This window comes from Mesoplodon mirus, assembly GCF_964341445.2.
Source record: "Mesoplodon mirus genome assembly, chromosome: 17".
In the NCBI taxonomy this organism is placed as follows: Eukaryota; Metazoa; Chordata; class Mammalia; order Artiodactyla; family Ziphiidae; genus Mesoplodon; species Mesoplodon mirus.
In genome coordinates this window covers 64,822,644-64,839,854 of record NC_138993.1, presented here as the reverse complement: position 1 = coordinate 64,839,854, position 17,211 = coordinate 64,822,644, and the positions used below count along the sequence as shown (strand labels likewise).

The 17,211-nt window shown below is 35.0% G+C and overlaps 1 protein-coding gene across 1 annotated transcript in view; it reads left to right on the top strand.

Annotated features, from left to right (window-relative positions):
• UGGT2 (UDP-glucose glycoprotein glucosyltransferase 2) overlaps nt 1-17,211 on the top strand; it is a 175,963-nt gene that overhangs the window by 24,570 nt on the left and 134,182 nt on the right. Inside the window, exons 5-8 of the mRNA XM_082602399.1 lie at nt 5,228-5,402; nt 10,883-10,979; nt 13,564-13,636; nt 15,801-15,901. Coding sequence (XP_082458525.1) covers nt 5,228-5,402; nt 10,883-10,979; nt 13,564-13,636; nt 15,801-15,901 — 446 coding nt within the window. The remainder of the gene's footprint in view (nt 1-5,227; nt 5,403-10,882; nt 10,980-13,563; nt 13,637-15,800; nt 15,902-17,211) is intronic.

Sequence of the window (17,211 nt, the reverse complement as noted above, 5' to 3'; positions counted from 1 at the left end):
TGACTTAGGGCTGCTGTTGCAGTTCATCCAGGCTGCAGCTATGAAAAAACAAAAGCGGATGTGGTCAGTCCATTCAGTGGGCAGAATTCGAGGTAGTCCTCTTATCCTTGACGAATCCCTGACTCCTTAATGAAACTCGCTACATTTCTACTGACCCCTGGGCTGTTGCCAGTGGCCTACCCATCTGGTCTGACACTTGAAGACTACCAGATTAGAGGCACCACTCTTTGGGGCTGTGAGAATAAACTGCACCTGCCCATCTGACAGTCTGGGTTACTTCTGTAGATACACACAGTCCACACCCATTATCCAATGAGTCTGAGTGGAGTCAAGCTGCATGTCAAGACTGCAGCATCCAAATTGCTGCCATTGCTACCTGGCTCCACCATTGCATGGAAGATGCACCATTATAGACAGGAGCACAATAAAGGACTACATGCTTCTGGTGTAAGATCTACCACAGCATACCTGACCGTGACTTCTGCCCAGAGATCGTTTCCTTGTCTTGTGGTGAAGGCGTCCGCATTGCCCTGGGCCACCACCTGCTTCTGGCAAACTGACTGTGTCAGATGTTTGATCCTGCTCTTGTTGCTACCTTTGGTGCCTCATCCCTGTTGAGACTTCTTTACGTTATGGTTTTGCTACTTAAGTGCAATCAGCCAACTCTGGCCGCACCACTGTAGCCCTTGAATCTAAACTGTTATTTTTCTGGCTTTCCAGATCATCTGTTGTCTGACAGCTATGCACCTTATTTCACAGAGGCCACCAACACTAGATCAGTAGTCAAAAGTATTCACTGAACATTCCACATTCTCTACCACCCACGGGCATCTGGTTTCTGAGCATACTAGAGTGGCCTCCTCAAAACTTAATTCGAAAAGTTTTGACTCTACCTCTCTCACCCTCTGATCCATAGGCTTTAGTAAGGCCGTTTGGTCTCTGGACGTGACCATGCTCGGAAAGGTTCCATCTCTTGGCCACCTCCCGTGAAGTGGCTAGGATGAAAGAGGTAGGAGGTTGTATGGATTTGTTCAGGATTCCACTGTGACCATTGCTGGGTGTCATGTATCTTTCCTTTGGTCAACAGCAGCCTCAGATCATCCTGGTTGGTATGGCCTCCATGTGGTAGACCAGCCAGAAGGGGCTTGAAGAATTCAAATTTTAATTTTGGTCTAGCCCCCTGGATTGTTTTGTTGGAAAGATGTGGTCCTAGATCATGAAGATAACCAGTTGGTTGAGTCCACTGCTTGCCAAGTCTTTCTCCAGTGACCACAGGGGCCTAGCTGGGGGCCTATAATGGGTCTTCATAAGTTTCTTAAAAATGCTCTTGTCTCACTTGAACCTGATTCTTCCAGATGAAAGGTGTGGGTATAAATAGAGGATGATTCGAAAATAGGTAAAATTGTAGGCATTGGGATGGGACACATTGATTTCACGGCTACTGAGGTGGAACTGCAAGTCTAGCGCCTGACCTTAGGCTCTGAAGGTGTGGGAAGGGGAAAAATTGTTTTCTTTGATCCTGGATCCAGCACAACAGCCGTCAAAATAGACATACAGTCTGCCTGAGTCGGCCAGCAGCTGTGGCTGACAATCTGACCTGCTGTGGGGTTTGTCATTCCTCTACATGCTGTGTGAACATGGCCAGTCCTGGGTCTGACTTGTGCCTGACTCCCATCAGTGGCAGCTCCTAAGCGTAGATTCCTCCCTCCCCCAAATTCATGTGTAAACATGTGGGCTGGACAGCCTTCTTTTAATCTTAATGATACAAATGTATATATATACTTCCATCTCCTGAGCAGCCCGGGGTTAGGCCACATTATGGTGGGTGACGCTGCAGCTACTAGATGCAAGTTTAACAATTTTGGAACTGGAGTGACACGTGCCATTTTGGGATTAAATGTTTGTATTTCTAGAAAGCAGGCACAGAATGTTTTCACTGGGGGTAGAGGTTGCTTTCTTATTATCGGGGCGGGGGGGGGACTCTGCCATAGCCCCAAGTGTCTTTCTGGGTATGGTAAGACTGTGAGGACTTGAACGGTCTGTGCCCAGGCCATTTCTCAGGGTTCTGTGCAGCAAGTGACTTTGAGGGATGAGTTAATGTCTGCCTCTGGGACAAACAGCAGGTTGTTTACTGCTTCTTATAGGATGAGGGGCTCCCCGCACTCAGTGCTTCTTAGCTGTGGTGCGTACAGCTAAGCATTCTTGTGTAGCATTCTTGCGGGTCCATTTCCACCCTAATGGAATGCGGGGGCCACAGGGAACTGATGCAAACATGCTAAATAATGCTCATGCTGCTTATGTGCCAGGAGTAGTAAAGTTCTTTGTTTTTGACCTAAGAGTTTGTCTTCGGCCAGGATCCATGAAACAACAAAAGGCAAACTTATTAGCTTGTAAGCGGGGTGAAATCAATTCCCTAACCTGACAGAAACTAAATGGGTATACATAGATATATATAGTGTCTTTTATATGTATATACACACACACACAGTTGTTATATATGTGGTATATGTGTGTATGTGTATGTATATGTGTATATGTATGTATGTAGTGTTAAACTTTTTTTTTTTTCTTTTTTGTGAACCTTACACACATAATCCTTGGTTTATGTCACACTATCAACATTGGTCCATGGTGGTTGTTTTTTCTCATTTAAGCAAATAACGTATTTACATACACACACACACACAGAGTAATAGGAACATTTTAATTTTTTCCCTCTGTAGATGTTTCTCATTCCTAAGTTTTCTTCAGTTTTCATTTTCTTTCAGTTTTTCCAGATTAGATTTATATTTTTTAAAGAAATAACTGATACACTTATTATACTTTTTTTGTTCTAATGTATTACCATTTGCATTCATATTGTTTCTTACTTTGCCTTTGGTTGAGTTAGGAACGTGTTTTTTTTTCTTTTAATCATAACACATTTAGGGCATCAAAGTTATCTTTCTTTACTATATGGTATTCTTGTCCCAATTTCCTAAAAAACTCCTTTATTTCCTTGTTGGGGGCAGGGGAGGAGAGAAAGTTATACTCATTTAGGACGGTGATGGTTGCTGTCACTTTCTCCCAAATAAATAAATGACATTTTAGTGTAATATCTGTCAAGTTTGGGGCAGATTCAGACCATGGATCTTTGAACCATGGAACAGGAAGTAGAGAGAAAAAGAATTACACTATCTTTCTTTTTGGCTAGTACATTGTTGTATTTCAGGTGGTAAGGTGTATTATGTTTTAAGTAGGAAGACATCAGTTATGATTCTAAGTTAAATGGCATAGATTTTATAATTACTGGGTTTTACTCCCAAATTATAGTATAAAGTTATTAGTTTTCAGCTTCATTAAGAGTTTTTATTTTTTTCTGTGTCTTTGAAAATATCATTGGAGATTCTGGGATATGTAGCATTAAAGTCTGCTCTCCAAAGGCCACTTCAAATCTGTGTTACCCTCCTTTTTTTGTCCAAAATGGAAAGCTGCATTTTTTTTTTAATTTTTAATTTTTAAAAAAATTTTATTGGAGTATAGTTGATTTACAAAAGCTGCATTTTAAAAGTTAAAAATATTATATGTGGTCATTATTAAAAAATTCAAATAATTCTGAAAAAATACAAAGTAGAAAGGGAAAATGATGCATAATTCTATTAAGTTTGGTACATTTTTTTCTTTTTAAATACATATATTCACATGCAGATATATTCTTTTTTTAAAAACCTACATGGGATTGTACTATAAAGGATGTCTTAGAACCTTCCCCCACTGAGTTATACATCCCTACAGGTCTTGCATATAAATAAATATAAATATAGGTCTATGCTTTGTCATTGTGGAGCAGGACCCATTTATATAGTGTTGTATTTCCACCTGACACATAGTAGATGCTCAGATATTTATCAAATGAATGATACAGTGATTAAATGAACAAGTAAATTTAATTATCCCACCCCTTGTGATAGATATAAGGTATTTTACATTTTTCCTTTATTATAAACAATATCTAGTTGAACGTCCATGTACGTATATTTTTATGTACATGTATCTCTACTGTTATCTTGATTTTATCTTAGATAAATTTCTAGAACTAGAATCACAAGGTAAATAAGTGTATGCATTTAAAATTGGTACATATTTCAAAATTTTTCTTCAGAAAGCTGGTTATGTTTGATACTCCATTTCTAACATTTTCACTAATGCTAATTTGCATAATTTCCCTTTATAATCTTAGTCAATTCAAGAAATATAATTTTCTATTTTTAAATGTAACCTAGTCGATTTTTAAAAGCTGTTTTCCCTCTTACAGAGTAATTCTCCATACATGTAGCATAATTTTTTTATTACCTATGATATATCCATGTGACTCCTGAATTACTTAAAAAAGCAGATTTTGAAAGACATTTGTTTTAGGGTATAAGAAGGCACTCACCATTACAGACTCATGAACAAATGTTATATTAGCCTTTACCTTTGTCTCTGGAAAATCTATTTCATTTCTTCTAATATTTTTCTTTTATATTCAACCTCAAGATTTATCTAATAGCATTAGCAGTCTTTCCAATTACCAACATTTGAAAACATTTATCTTTAATACTAATATTAATTTCATTGTGAAGATAGAATTTACTAATATGTATAAAGAATCTTGTATAGTGCCTGGAAAATAAGATGTCAAAGTCTGTTTATGATGGTAGGGCCAGACCATAGGACTGCTCTGTTTGTTTGATTATCCTTTGGGATTTAATGAGTTGCTATTCATATTAAGAACTGATAATCTTTGCATGACATAGTACCTTTATTTTGTTTTTTAAAGATTTGGAGCCCATTTTCAGGGAATGTGAGCTATAATGAAAGGTTATATTCTTCTAATTGAAGAAAATATAAATTTTATTTCATCGAAAAATATGTTGCCACTTATATTTTATTTTTAAAGGTAGCAAACATTGATTGAAAATAAAATATTTTTCATATTCAGTGTTGGGCTAACCAAATTTATTTTTTGTCTTTTCTGTCATTTAGAAGTTCTGTTCACAAAGTCACCACAGGAAATCTAAATTCTTTTTCTGTGATTTTATGTATGTGTCTGTGTATATATATATATATATATACACAGACACACACACAAATGCATATACATACATTCCTATAAGTTTGATAAGTAAAAATTATAAAGTCTCATGATATGTTTCTCATATGCTCTGTACTTTCAGTTCTTGTTTGTGTTTTGTTTTCATTTTAGGCCCAGACCTTATCTGTTTAAAGGAGACCACAAATTTCCTACAAACAAAGAGAACTTACCAGTGATTATCCTCTATGCAGAAATGGGTACCAGAGCATTTCGTAAATTTCACACAGTGTTGTCTGAAAAAGCTCAAAATGGGGAAATTCTTTATGTTCTTCGGCATTATGTTCAGGTACATGTTTGTTTTGTCCAAGATTATTTTGGCTATAAAAAATGCATTTTATAATAATTTCTTTACTAGATTTTACATGATAATTTCCCCTAGAATAGTTATTTAAAGATTTTTTTAAATTAACACAACTATCATATGTGAATTTTATGTGGAAAAATATATTGAGATTCTGTGTCTCTTCTGGAAATATCATGTTTATATTTCTTTCCTTTATAATATATTTGGAACAGATTTAAAACTTGGATAAAAAACAAAACCATACAACAATAGCATGCGTAATATTTGCTAGGATTCATAAATATAGTCATTTTAATGAAAATGTATTATGATGAGGAAGTCTAATTTACTTGGTATTTTGATAGTATATATTAGTTCAAAGTGCTAAGCTTGGTATGCGAATGCTCTCAAACCTATTTGTTTGAAAGGCTGATTACTTTCTTATTCAGGGTTCAGATCAAATGTGTTGTGTTATCCCCCAGTCTCCCGAGCTCTCGTTGCAGTCACACTCTATCACATTATTCTGTTTTAATGACTTCGTAGCACTTATTACTGCGCTATCTCTAATTTTATTTCTTTAACACCTCCACACACACACACACACACACACACACACGCACACAAACACAACCAAACTCTCACCATCACACATCAAAATATAATGGCCATTAGAGGAAGGACTTTGTTTTTTACTTATATATTCTGAACATGGAAAGAGTTTTAATTTGCATTTCCCAAAATATTCATGATGAATTTAATGTTTAAAGTAATAAAAGCATTACAAGTATACTTAATTGCCTATCCATATCTTTTGCCTGTTTTTATATTGGATTCTTTGGGGCTTTCCTCCCCCGTTTACAGATTTTTTAAAACATATTCTGAATACTGGTCTTCTACACTCTGCAAACATCTTCTGTGTATTCCTGGTCTCCTGGTAATAAAAAAAATTCATCATATTTCATTCAGTGCAAGGATTAATTGCAGTTGTACTCAAATTTATCCAACTTTTCCTTAATGGTTTCCTTCATGATGCCATAAAGACATTTTCTTGTGAGAATTAAAGTGCTGTTCTTTGTGTTTTGGTCTTTAATTCATCTGGATATATTTGAATTTGCTGTGAGGTAGAGACATAATTTTAGTTGCATATGGAAATTCATTGGTCTCCACATAATTCATTGGACAGTTAACTCTATACTAATCCATCATATGCCAAGTTTTCATAGGCATATATGTTTTTAGACTCTATTCTGTTCCAATAATATATTTATTCTATACAAATATAGCATTATTTTAATTGTAGTAGCTTTAAAATTTAAAGCAATATTGAAAAAGAGGAACAAAGGCATCACACGTTCTGATTTCAAACTATATTAGAAAACTGTAATGATTAAGACAGTATGGTATTGGCATATAACAGATACATAGAGCAATGGAACAGAACAGAGAGCTGAGAAATAAACCTATGCATATATGATCAACTAATATTTAACAAGGGAGCCAGGAATACTCAATGGGGAATAGATAGTCTCTTCAATAAATGGTATTGGGAAAACTGACAGCCACATGAAAAAAATGAAACTGGACCCCTATCATATACCACTCAAAAAAATTAAGTCAAAATGGATTAGTAACTTAATCATAAAATCTGAAGCCATAAAATGCCTAGAAGAAAACATAAGGAAAAAGCTTCTTGACATTGGTCTTGGCAGTGAGTTTTTGGATTTGACCCTAAAAGCAAAGGCAATAGAAGCAAAAATAAAAAAGTGGGATTATACCCAACTATAAAAGCCTCTGCATAATTAAGGAAACCATCAACAAAATGAAAAGGCAACTTACCGAATTGGAGGAAATATTTGCAAATCATATATATGATAAGGGGTTAATATCCAAAATACATGAGGAACTCATACAACTGAAGAGCAAATGAAAAGAAACAGTTCAATTAAAAAATGGGCAAAGGACCTGAATAAACATTTTTCTAAAGATGACATGCAAATAACCACCAGGTAAATGAAAATGTGCTCAGCGTCACTAATTGTCAGGGAAATGCAAATCAAAACCACAGTGAGATGCCACCTCACACCTGTTAGAATAGCTATATGTCAAAAAGACAAGAGTTAACAGGCATTGGTAAGGATATGGAGAAAAGGAAACCCTAGTGCACTGTTGGTGGGAATGTAAAATGGTACAGCCTCTGTGGAAAACAGTATAGAGGTTCCTCAAAAAGTTAAAAATAGAACTAGCATATGATACAGCAATTCCATTGATGGGTATGTATCTCGAGGAAATGGAATCACCATCTTGAAAAGCTATCTGCACACCCATACTTGTTGCAGCATTACTTATATAGGAGTAACCTATGTGTCCAGTGATGGATGAATAGATAAATGTGGTGTGTGTGTGTATATATACACACACGCACAATGAAATATTATTTGGCCTTAAAAAAGAAGGAAATCCTGCCATTTGTAACAACATGGAAGGACTTTGAGGGCATTATGCTAAGTCAGACAGAAAAAGGCAAATATCATATGATCTCATATATGGAATGTGAAAAAAACCAAATGCATAGAAACAGAGAACTGATCAGTGGTTGCTGAAATTGAGGGTTGGGGAGGGTTGATGGGTGAAGGTGGTCAGAAGGTACAAATTTCCAGATGTAAGATAAACAAGTTCTGGGGATGTAACGTACAGCATGATGACTATACTTAACAGTACTCTATTGAATATTTGAAAGTTGCTAAGAGAGTGGATCTTAAAGTTCTCATTACAAGAAAAAGAAAACTGTAGCTATGCGAGGTATGGACATCAACTAAATTTACTGTGGTAATCATTTCATAATACAATTGACCCTGAACGACTTGGAAGTTAAGAGCTCCAACACTCTGCGCGTTCACAAATCTTTGTATAGCTTATAGCTGGCCCTCCGTATATACGCCATTCCTCTGTATCCATGGTTCAGCATATGTAGATTCAACCAGCCATGGATTATGCAATAGTGTAGTATTTACTATTGAAAAAAATCCATGTATAAGTGGACCAGTGCAGTTTACGCAGTTCAAACCCATGCTGTTCAAGGGTTTGATTTGAATTGATATCAAATCATTTTGTTGCACACCTTAAACTAATACAATGTTATATGTCAATTATCAGAAAAGGAATGGGAGATCAAAGTATATGTTTATCTTTTTAAAAAAAGTTCCCCAAGTGATTTTAATATGCACCCCACCCCCGGATGGTATAGTCATCTATTGGGAATCAGTGTCCCAAGCTATTATTTGGAGAATGTGACCATTAAATATACTTCTGTGAAAGCATATTCACCAGCTATCTGGGTACTTTGTAGCATCAAATTATGGCCTTCTATTTAATTAATGACATATTGTACATCCAAAATAGTTATACTGTAAATCTAGTCAGCATGTAATCCTAATAAAAATAGACTTATTTGTGCTACTTCTTAAAAAAATTAATTTATTATTATTTTTTTAATTGCATTGGGTTTTCATTGCTGGTACATGGGCTTCTCATTGAGGTGGCTTCTCTTGTGGCGGAGCGCGGCCTCTAGGCACGCAGGCTTCAGTAGTTGTGGCACGCAGGCTCAGTAGTTGTGGCTCGTGGGCTCTAGAGTGCAGGCTCAGTAGTTGTGGTGCACAGCCTTTGTTGCTCCGCAGCGTGTGGGATCTTCCCAGACCAGGGCTCAAACCCCCGTGTACCCTGCATTGGCCGGCAGATTCTTAACCACTGTGCCACCAGGGAAGTCCCTGTGCTACCTTCTGAACAGAGGCTTTTTTGTGGGGAAAGAAGAAATAGGATAATGAAGAAAGATTCTTTTCACCAGTTGATTTAGCCTACGAGCATTTTTGGTTTGCAAATCCAAAATTATTAAACTACAATTCAAATTTTATATCAATACCTTTCAAAAGGAGAAAGTAAATATGAAATTAATAACATTTATCTTTATTACTGAGGAGCTGGTAACATTCCAGAACTGATAATGGAAATTGGTTATGTGAAATTGCATTTCTTTTATGAACTATAACAAGATATGTAGACTTAGAGGTTCAGTTTGCCTAGCCACCAACTGACTGTCTTTTGAGTGGATAGTCAAAATATGTTTTTAAATTGAGCTGGATGAAATTGAAAACTCTTTAAAAGATTTTCAACTTTGTCAGATTACTATAATTATAAACAACCCAGTTTCCTCATGCTATCTTTCATTATAGCATGTGCCTGAGAAATTAGCAAATTAAATTTTAGTGTGGGCAGCAATGTTAAACCCTTGTCTGCGTATCTGAAACTAATTCTTACATCATCTTATTTAGAAATAGAACAGTCCAGGAATAGTCACTGTGGTCGTATACTTATTTTGAAGGCTGAGGGACAAATTTAGGGAGGAAAGAAGAGTAAACTAAAGAAAACTTAAGGTTTTCTTTCTGTTTGTCCTGTGCCTCTTCCTCTGTCATGTTTAGAATTGCAAAACTGCCCTCATGCAAACGTTAGTTAAGCAAAGACACATAACATCTTCACAGGAGTTTGCTGAGTGCTAGGTTAAATGCGTTTTCTAACCCATGAAAGAATATGCCAAATGGTAATGATTGTAGCACAACTGATAAGAATTTCAGTCTAGAAGCTGGAAAGAACCTTAGACATCTTCTAAAATATTACATATATTCATCCAGGTTGCTTACTTTTTTGAAAAAATGTGATGACTTCTCTTCCTTCACAGAGTGGTCTCTAGAAGTACGGTTTATATTTGCACTTTTGGAAAGGTGAAAGAAAAGGTACCAAATGCTGATCATAAATACTTCAGACAACTCAGTTTTAGGCAAATTGTTACCTCTCACTGCAAGAATAGGTATTAATTTGTGGCATTTGGTATATTTTAATCATTGAGAAACATGAAGAAAGACTTAAATAGGTTGTTCAAGGCACTGAGCTTTTTTGTTTCCTTTGCCTTTACTTTCTAGTATTTGCTTTTGGGGACACTCTGGATGTCCTACATGCAGACAACTAGCAAATGAATAGCATTTACTGGTTTAGCAAATCTTGTGTAGTTCCCCCAAAAGAGCACAGTTTTGTTGAAACTCGATTGTATGGGATCCTCTGTTAATTAATTCATGGGAAAGATGGCAAAGTTACCATGGTATAACAGAAAAAGATCACATATTTTTTTCATTGTAAAAAAGTAATTAAAACATCAGAGTCATGACAAGGATTTTAGAAAGTAAAGAAGTGGTAATCAACCAAATTCTAGTTCCTTGATAGACTGTCTAGAGAGAGTATAAATATCCCCCAAATAACAATATTTCACAGTGATTACTTCAATATTAGTAATTTACCCTAATGTCCTAATACACAGTCATTCTGAATTCAAAAGCAGATGTTTGACTAAATATTTTCTCTCTCTCTCTCTCTCTCTCTCTCTCTCTCTCTCTCTCTCTCTCTCTCTCTCTCTTTTTTAAATAAATGTGTTTGAACAGAAACCAGCCTCACAGAAAATGTACTTATCTGGCTATGGTGTGGAGCTAGCGATTAAGAGTACAGAATACAAAGCGTTGGATGATACCCAAGTCAAAAGTAAGTTTATTCTCTGTATTTGAGTAGAATGAAAATTTGGAGGCTTACACACTTCATTTGAAAAAAGAAAATGATTGTAATCCTACACACGTTAATTTGAGGCTGGAGACAGGATAGACATGTTCCTCCTTAGTTGGAATTTAAACTAAAAGAAATACATTTCATATTGTGCTCTCAAAAACTTCAAAAAGTGGAAGTAGCATATTTGCTTTTACTCAATGGCTTCCCAACCATTTTCCGCAACATATAAAAATTGATAATATATGTAGGGTACATAGAAGCAATCGATGAGGCTGCTTATGGCTAGAGGTGACTGACCCAGGAGCTCAGATTGGCCCATGATGTGCCCAGTCACCCCCTGGGAGCAAGGGTGGGGGCGCTCTAAGGGGATCAGTATCTCAGTAAACCTAAAACTCATTGGTAGCACTGTCTTACAAGTCTTGGTCTGAAGTATTTATATATAATGAAGTTAGGATGATGGTCTTGTGTTTTTGCTTTTGTTTTTGTTTTGAAGTGGGATGGAGAGGGCTGTGAGTTGATTGGTTAGATGAAGTAGATTGATTAGATTTGTGATCTACCAGTCCAGTGTCTATGTTCTGTGTACTGAATGCATGCTCTAGATGAAGGATTCTGGAGACCTGAAAACACTAAAGAACTTTTCAGATTCCTATGGAAATCTTTTGTTACCTGGCTCATTGGAAATGTATTTGTACCTGATTCTTGGTTAAGAGTTTCTAATTCATTCTTATATGGTCTCAGATGTTGCTTCTGCTACAATTTTGTGTTTCTATTCAAGATCTGGTCCTGGCAGCCTTACTCTGATCACAGCTTAGCTCTAGCCCTCCTATTGAATGTGCTACAAATCAACATCTGTATTATTGTGATTGAAAATCCTGCTGGTTAAAGAGTTACTGAAAAAGTATAGTAGAAATAATAATGCCCAGATTTTATATATTTCCATATAGCTTGTATATAGCTCTACAGTGCTTTATAATTTAGTTTCTTGTTTAACAGTCATGGTAGTAACATAAGGCATTTTCTAGCCAGCCTTGGGCTTGTAGAATTTTTTTAAAAGTCATGTGATCACATGTATTTCTATATTACAAATTGCACATTAAATTTTTTCATACATTCGGAATATATTTTCTCTCCATTCTAGTTGCCCCTCCTTTAGTTCACTTCTTTTTTTCCCTCTGTATATGGGTATCAGGCTTGTAACTGACCTTCTCTTCAGTACCCCTGGTCCCCTCATCCCCCAAATAGAATAATCCATCTGTTCTCCACAGTGCTTTCTGACTGCACTTCTTATGATGAAAATCTGACTTTATGATTCCACCAGTTAAAATCCCAGACTGGTTCCCTGTCACCTCGTCATAAATTCAAGTACTATATATAGCATCACAGAGAAAGCTTTCCACATTCTGGCCTCTTTCTGCCTAATCACTGTCCCTCAGCCCTCTCATTTGTACACTGTGGTCCTGTAACACTAAACTACTCTACAGAATAAGTTTCTGTTCCCTGGATGCCTCCATGTGTGGCTCCATGCCCAGCCTTCGTGACCTCTGTAGAGTACTCTCATCCCTTAGCATATGCTGTTCCTTCTGCCTGAAACCTTCCTCCTTTCTCCCGCCTCTTTTATTCATCTAAGGCCGATTCATCTTTTAAGAATCATGTATGTCAGTACCTCTCAGATGGCTGCCCATCTTCCTGCTCTGTCAGAGGAAGGTTTTCCCTTTTCTATATTGCACATATTTTATGCTTTCTTTTGGAAAAGTTTTAAACACAGTCTGTTAAAATTGTCTGTTTGTCTCCTTTTCCACCAACTGAGGTTTGTGTCTTTTGCGTCTCTCTTCCTGGTGTCTGTCTGGCAGGCATCGGGCGTCATAGAAGGCAGTCGATAAATATTTGCCTGATGAATGAATGAAAGGGAGGGAAAGGAAGACTGGATCAAAGCACCCAGTGTTTTTAGTTGTGGTCCTAGAGGTCCAGACTCTCAAACGAGTAAGAAGGGAGAAGTGTACTTGATGAGCTCTGATGGAGTGTAGCCCATACTGCTTACAGTCACAGATTCTTAGAATCCCAGAGTACCCTCACATATACCACTTATCACACTGTATGCTATAATTATTGGTAAGTAAAGGAGAGGGGAAGAGAAACGAACATAAAATATATCCTTATTCTTTGAGGCCATGACTTTTGGTGTCTTTCTAAAGATTTCTTGATTATGTCTAAAGGTGTCAGAAATAATGTGAGAACTCCTGTATCTGTTAGGGTTTGGATTTCTTGCTGGCTTAAGAGCTAAGCCCAGGGTTTGTTGCAGACTCCTTGGTTTATCATTCTGATATAAAATAGAACGTGACTACGAAATGATCTATAGAGCATTTATGATGGTTTTTAAATATTTAATAATCAAGCTTGTTTAAAAAGAGAGAGCACACTCATGTCTCATTAAGCTGATCCATGAAAGAAAAACAAGGTAAAACAAATGGAATTTTATTTTATTTTGAGTTCTTCTAATTTTTTATTACATATTTTCCAGTCTGAAATATTTTCATTTTATTTTGTTTTTGTTTCCAAAATATAGCTGTGACTAATACTACTGTAGAAGATATTACTGAAACAAATGAAGTTCAAGGATTTCTCTTTGGGAAATTAAAGTAAGTCTGAATTGAAATGAAACTATTACTATACTCTTAAGTTTGTTTTTAAAGGAATTGATTCAGTATGCTGGGTTGGCATATGTTTCACATTTTAAAAATATACATACTATTGTTTTTATTACAAAAGTAACACATGGTTAATGCAGAAAAGCACAAAATTGAAAAATAATCACTAATTCCACAGGATAATGAGTATGGTTAGAGATATTGGAATTGAAAGTGATCAGAGTTATCTCTGGCTAAAAACTAAAACAAAACTTTATGGAATCTTTTACAGATCTAATGGGTTACAAAAATCATAGTTAATATTGGATTTTTAGCATGAAAAAAATTAAAAATTTCATGTCTCAAAAGAAGAGAAAATATTTACTTCCCTAAATTTCTGTGCCATATATTGCCATATTAGATACCTTTTAACTTCTGGTCTTAATTTCATATACACATATAAGTAACCTTTCAAAAAAGTGAAGTTCTGTCCCCCCCTTTTTTTTTTCCTGCATCACTGATTGAAGACAAGGAATAGGATGGTGAGTGCTCTCTGAATGTTAATGGATGGGGATTGTTGTCGTTTTATGTGTGGTTTCTCTTATTTACAAGAAGGGAAAGTTTATGATTCTATTATAAAGGCAACATTAATTAAAAATAAAGAACCATTCTTATTAATATCTTTAGTTCTTATTTAGTATTACAAATATTTATAAAGGACACTTAGGTCCATTCTCCTGGTGAGTAGATAACTGTACAGAGTGAGGGGAACATTTTTGGACACTATGCTCCTTCATACAGATGACTGAGTTATATTTCTACGGTTTACTGGACAAGTTGTATACTAGTGGCCTTAAAAAGTTAATACATCTTGTAAAATGGATTTAAGTAAGACTTTTATTTAGTAGATAACATTTTTATTCCATTTCCAGCTGTGTCTTGCATCTTAGAATCCATAGTTCTGTTTTTTTTTTTTTAATGTAACTATTTATGGGAATAAATTGCATGTCTTCCAGAAAGCCTTTGGAACCCTGGGATATTAGTTTTTTTAGAGAGGAAATACTCAAAGTTAGTTTTTACACAATTAATTGATTTAGGCAAAAACCTTCTGTTATGAGGTATTGTATGAATAATGTGTTTTTGCCTGAATTACATAAATAATTTTAGCCGTGAAAATTATCGTTAAGCTTATGATTAAACATGAAAAACGATATAACAGCTCTTACAAACTTAGTATTACTCTGTAACTTAAAATATTGAGAAAGGAGTGGTTAATTTAATTCATAGTGAACTTCTTTTCAAAGAAGTTCTATTGCTTTCTCACTGTAAGAGCAGACTTGATTCATTTTCAAAATGTGGTCCCACATTGTAATAAAATTGCAAGATATGAAATTTTAGTACACTTATTACTGTTAACTATAAGATTAATCTTTCTGTATATTTATTTTTCATCTCACGTTTTAAAATATTTATTTCTCTTTACTGTTGAAAATATGTATTTGTTTATAAATTGTGCTGATAGCTACATAAAGTTTTTTTAAAACAATTCTGTCTAATAATATGAAATGGTACTGTGTTTTGATTTCATGAGAGATGGAAGAATGAAGATTATAGTTTTTATTATATGTATAGTAAAATATCATGCTGCATTATTATTTGGCACTCTCTAAAAAATACCTAGATATGTTTAATTAGGCAGAATTATCTTATTTAAGTTTTTTATAAGTTTCAAAGATGGAACTTTTCAGAAATAGAGTAAACTCTAAAATTGTAGAGGAAGCATTAATGTCTTTCCTTATAAAATAGTTTTCATTTTTAATTATAAAAGCAAGACTTGTAATTTATAAAATGTTAAATAAAAAGTGTATAACATAAAAACTAATAATTCTGCCCTCACACTTGGATCCCTTACAGGTAATGTTAACAAATGAGAGCACATCCTTCCAGATTTTGTTTTCTTTTGTTTTGTTTTATACATTGAAAAAAATAGACCTGCATATCGCCCTCATTTTTTTAAGTTCTGTGGATATAGCTGCATCACTATTTATTATTATCTTGATGAACAGTTAGTTTGCGTCTAAATATTTGGAAAAGTTAATTTCAAAAATATACTGCTTGTATAGTAGTAATTTGTGGTAGGTGATGATAATTAACATTACTTAATATTCTAATACAGAGAAAGATACTCAGATCTTAGAGATAATCTGACAACATTCCAAAAATACCTGATTGAGAGTAATAAAGAAATGATGCCTTTGAAAGTCTGGGAACTACAAGGTATAGTATTTCAGTCCACATTAACATAGCATATTGGTAAGTTATCTCTGTTTTGTTAAGTAGGCTTTTATATAACATGATATATATTATTTCATAGGCAATAATAATTACTAATGATGTGACTAATATACATTACTTTTGTGGAAATACAAATTTAATTAAAAGGTTATTCATCAAGCAAACCATATTTTTATGTTTGTAAGATTTAAAATTGTATAAAGTACAGTTATTTGATATCATCTAATCATTTTTAAAGTATACACGAGTTATAGATTCATCTCAGGTATTAAATCACATTTCAGAGAATCTATAGCATTGATTAGAAATCCTGATTAGTAAGTCAGGAGAAATCAACACTAAATCTTAGTTTTCTTCTCTTTAAAATTTTGATCTTAACAGACCATCACATGTTTCATTGCGAACTTAGAATAGCTCCCATACTGACATCCTATAAGCAGATATTTTGAGACTGAACCAAATTTTGAGAATGGACCAAAATTCCTTTTCAGTTTGTAATTTTCTTTTTTATTATTTGTAATATTTAGTGGGTCATGGGAATATGTCACTTTTCTGTGGAATCTATAACTTTTATCACATCTCTCATCAACTTTTAAAAAATATAACAACTTACTGAAATATACTTGATATGCAGTTCACTCATTTAAAGAGTACAATTCAGTGGGGTTTAGTATATTTTTAGAGCTTTTTAACTGTCAGCACAGTCAATTTCAGAGACCCATAATTTAGAAAATTGTAAGTGATAGGGAGCTTCTGAAGGCTGGTAAACAGAGAACATGCAAAGTTAGCTTACTTGTAATTAACCTCACTGATGTCTGTGGATGGTATATTTGAATGGACTAGAACCAGGAAATCTAGTTAAGACATCATTGAATCAGTGTAGCGAGAGATAGAACTATGACTGTGGTAAAAAGGCATAGAGAGGAAGGCCAGATTTAGCAAATATTTAGGAGATAAAAAGAGTCAAAGATGAATTTAAAATTTCCAGCTTGGAGCCTGAGTAGAGAGAATATAAAACATGTAAGTGGGTTTGGGGGTTGAATACGGGGCCCAGAAATAATGAGACTGGCATTAAAAAAGATAGACTTAAAGTGATGGTGACATATCCAGATGATCAGTTCCAGTAGTGGGGTGAATATTAAGTCCTATACTAAAAGGAGAGGATTTAAAAGTTGAAAATATTAGCATAGAGGTTTTTTAAAGGTGGGGGGCGCTAACTGAAAGTGTAGGGTGCCCAAATCAGTGCCCAAGGGAGTGTCCACGTGCCCGTCCACATGGGGAAAGTAGACACG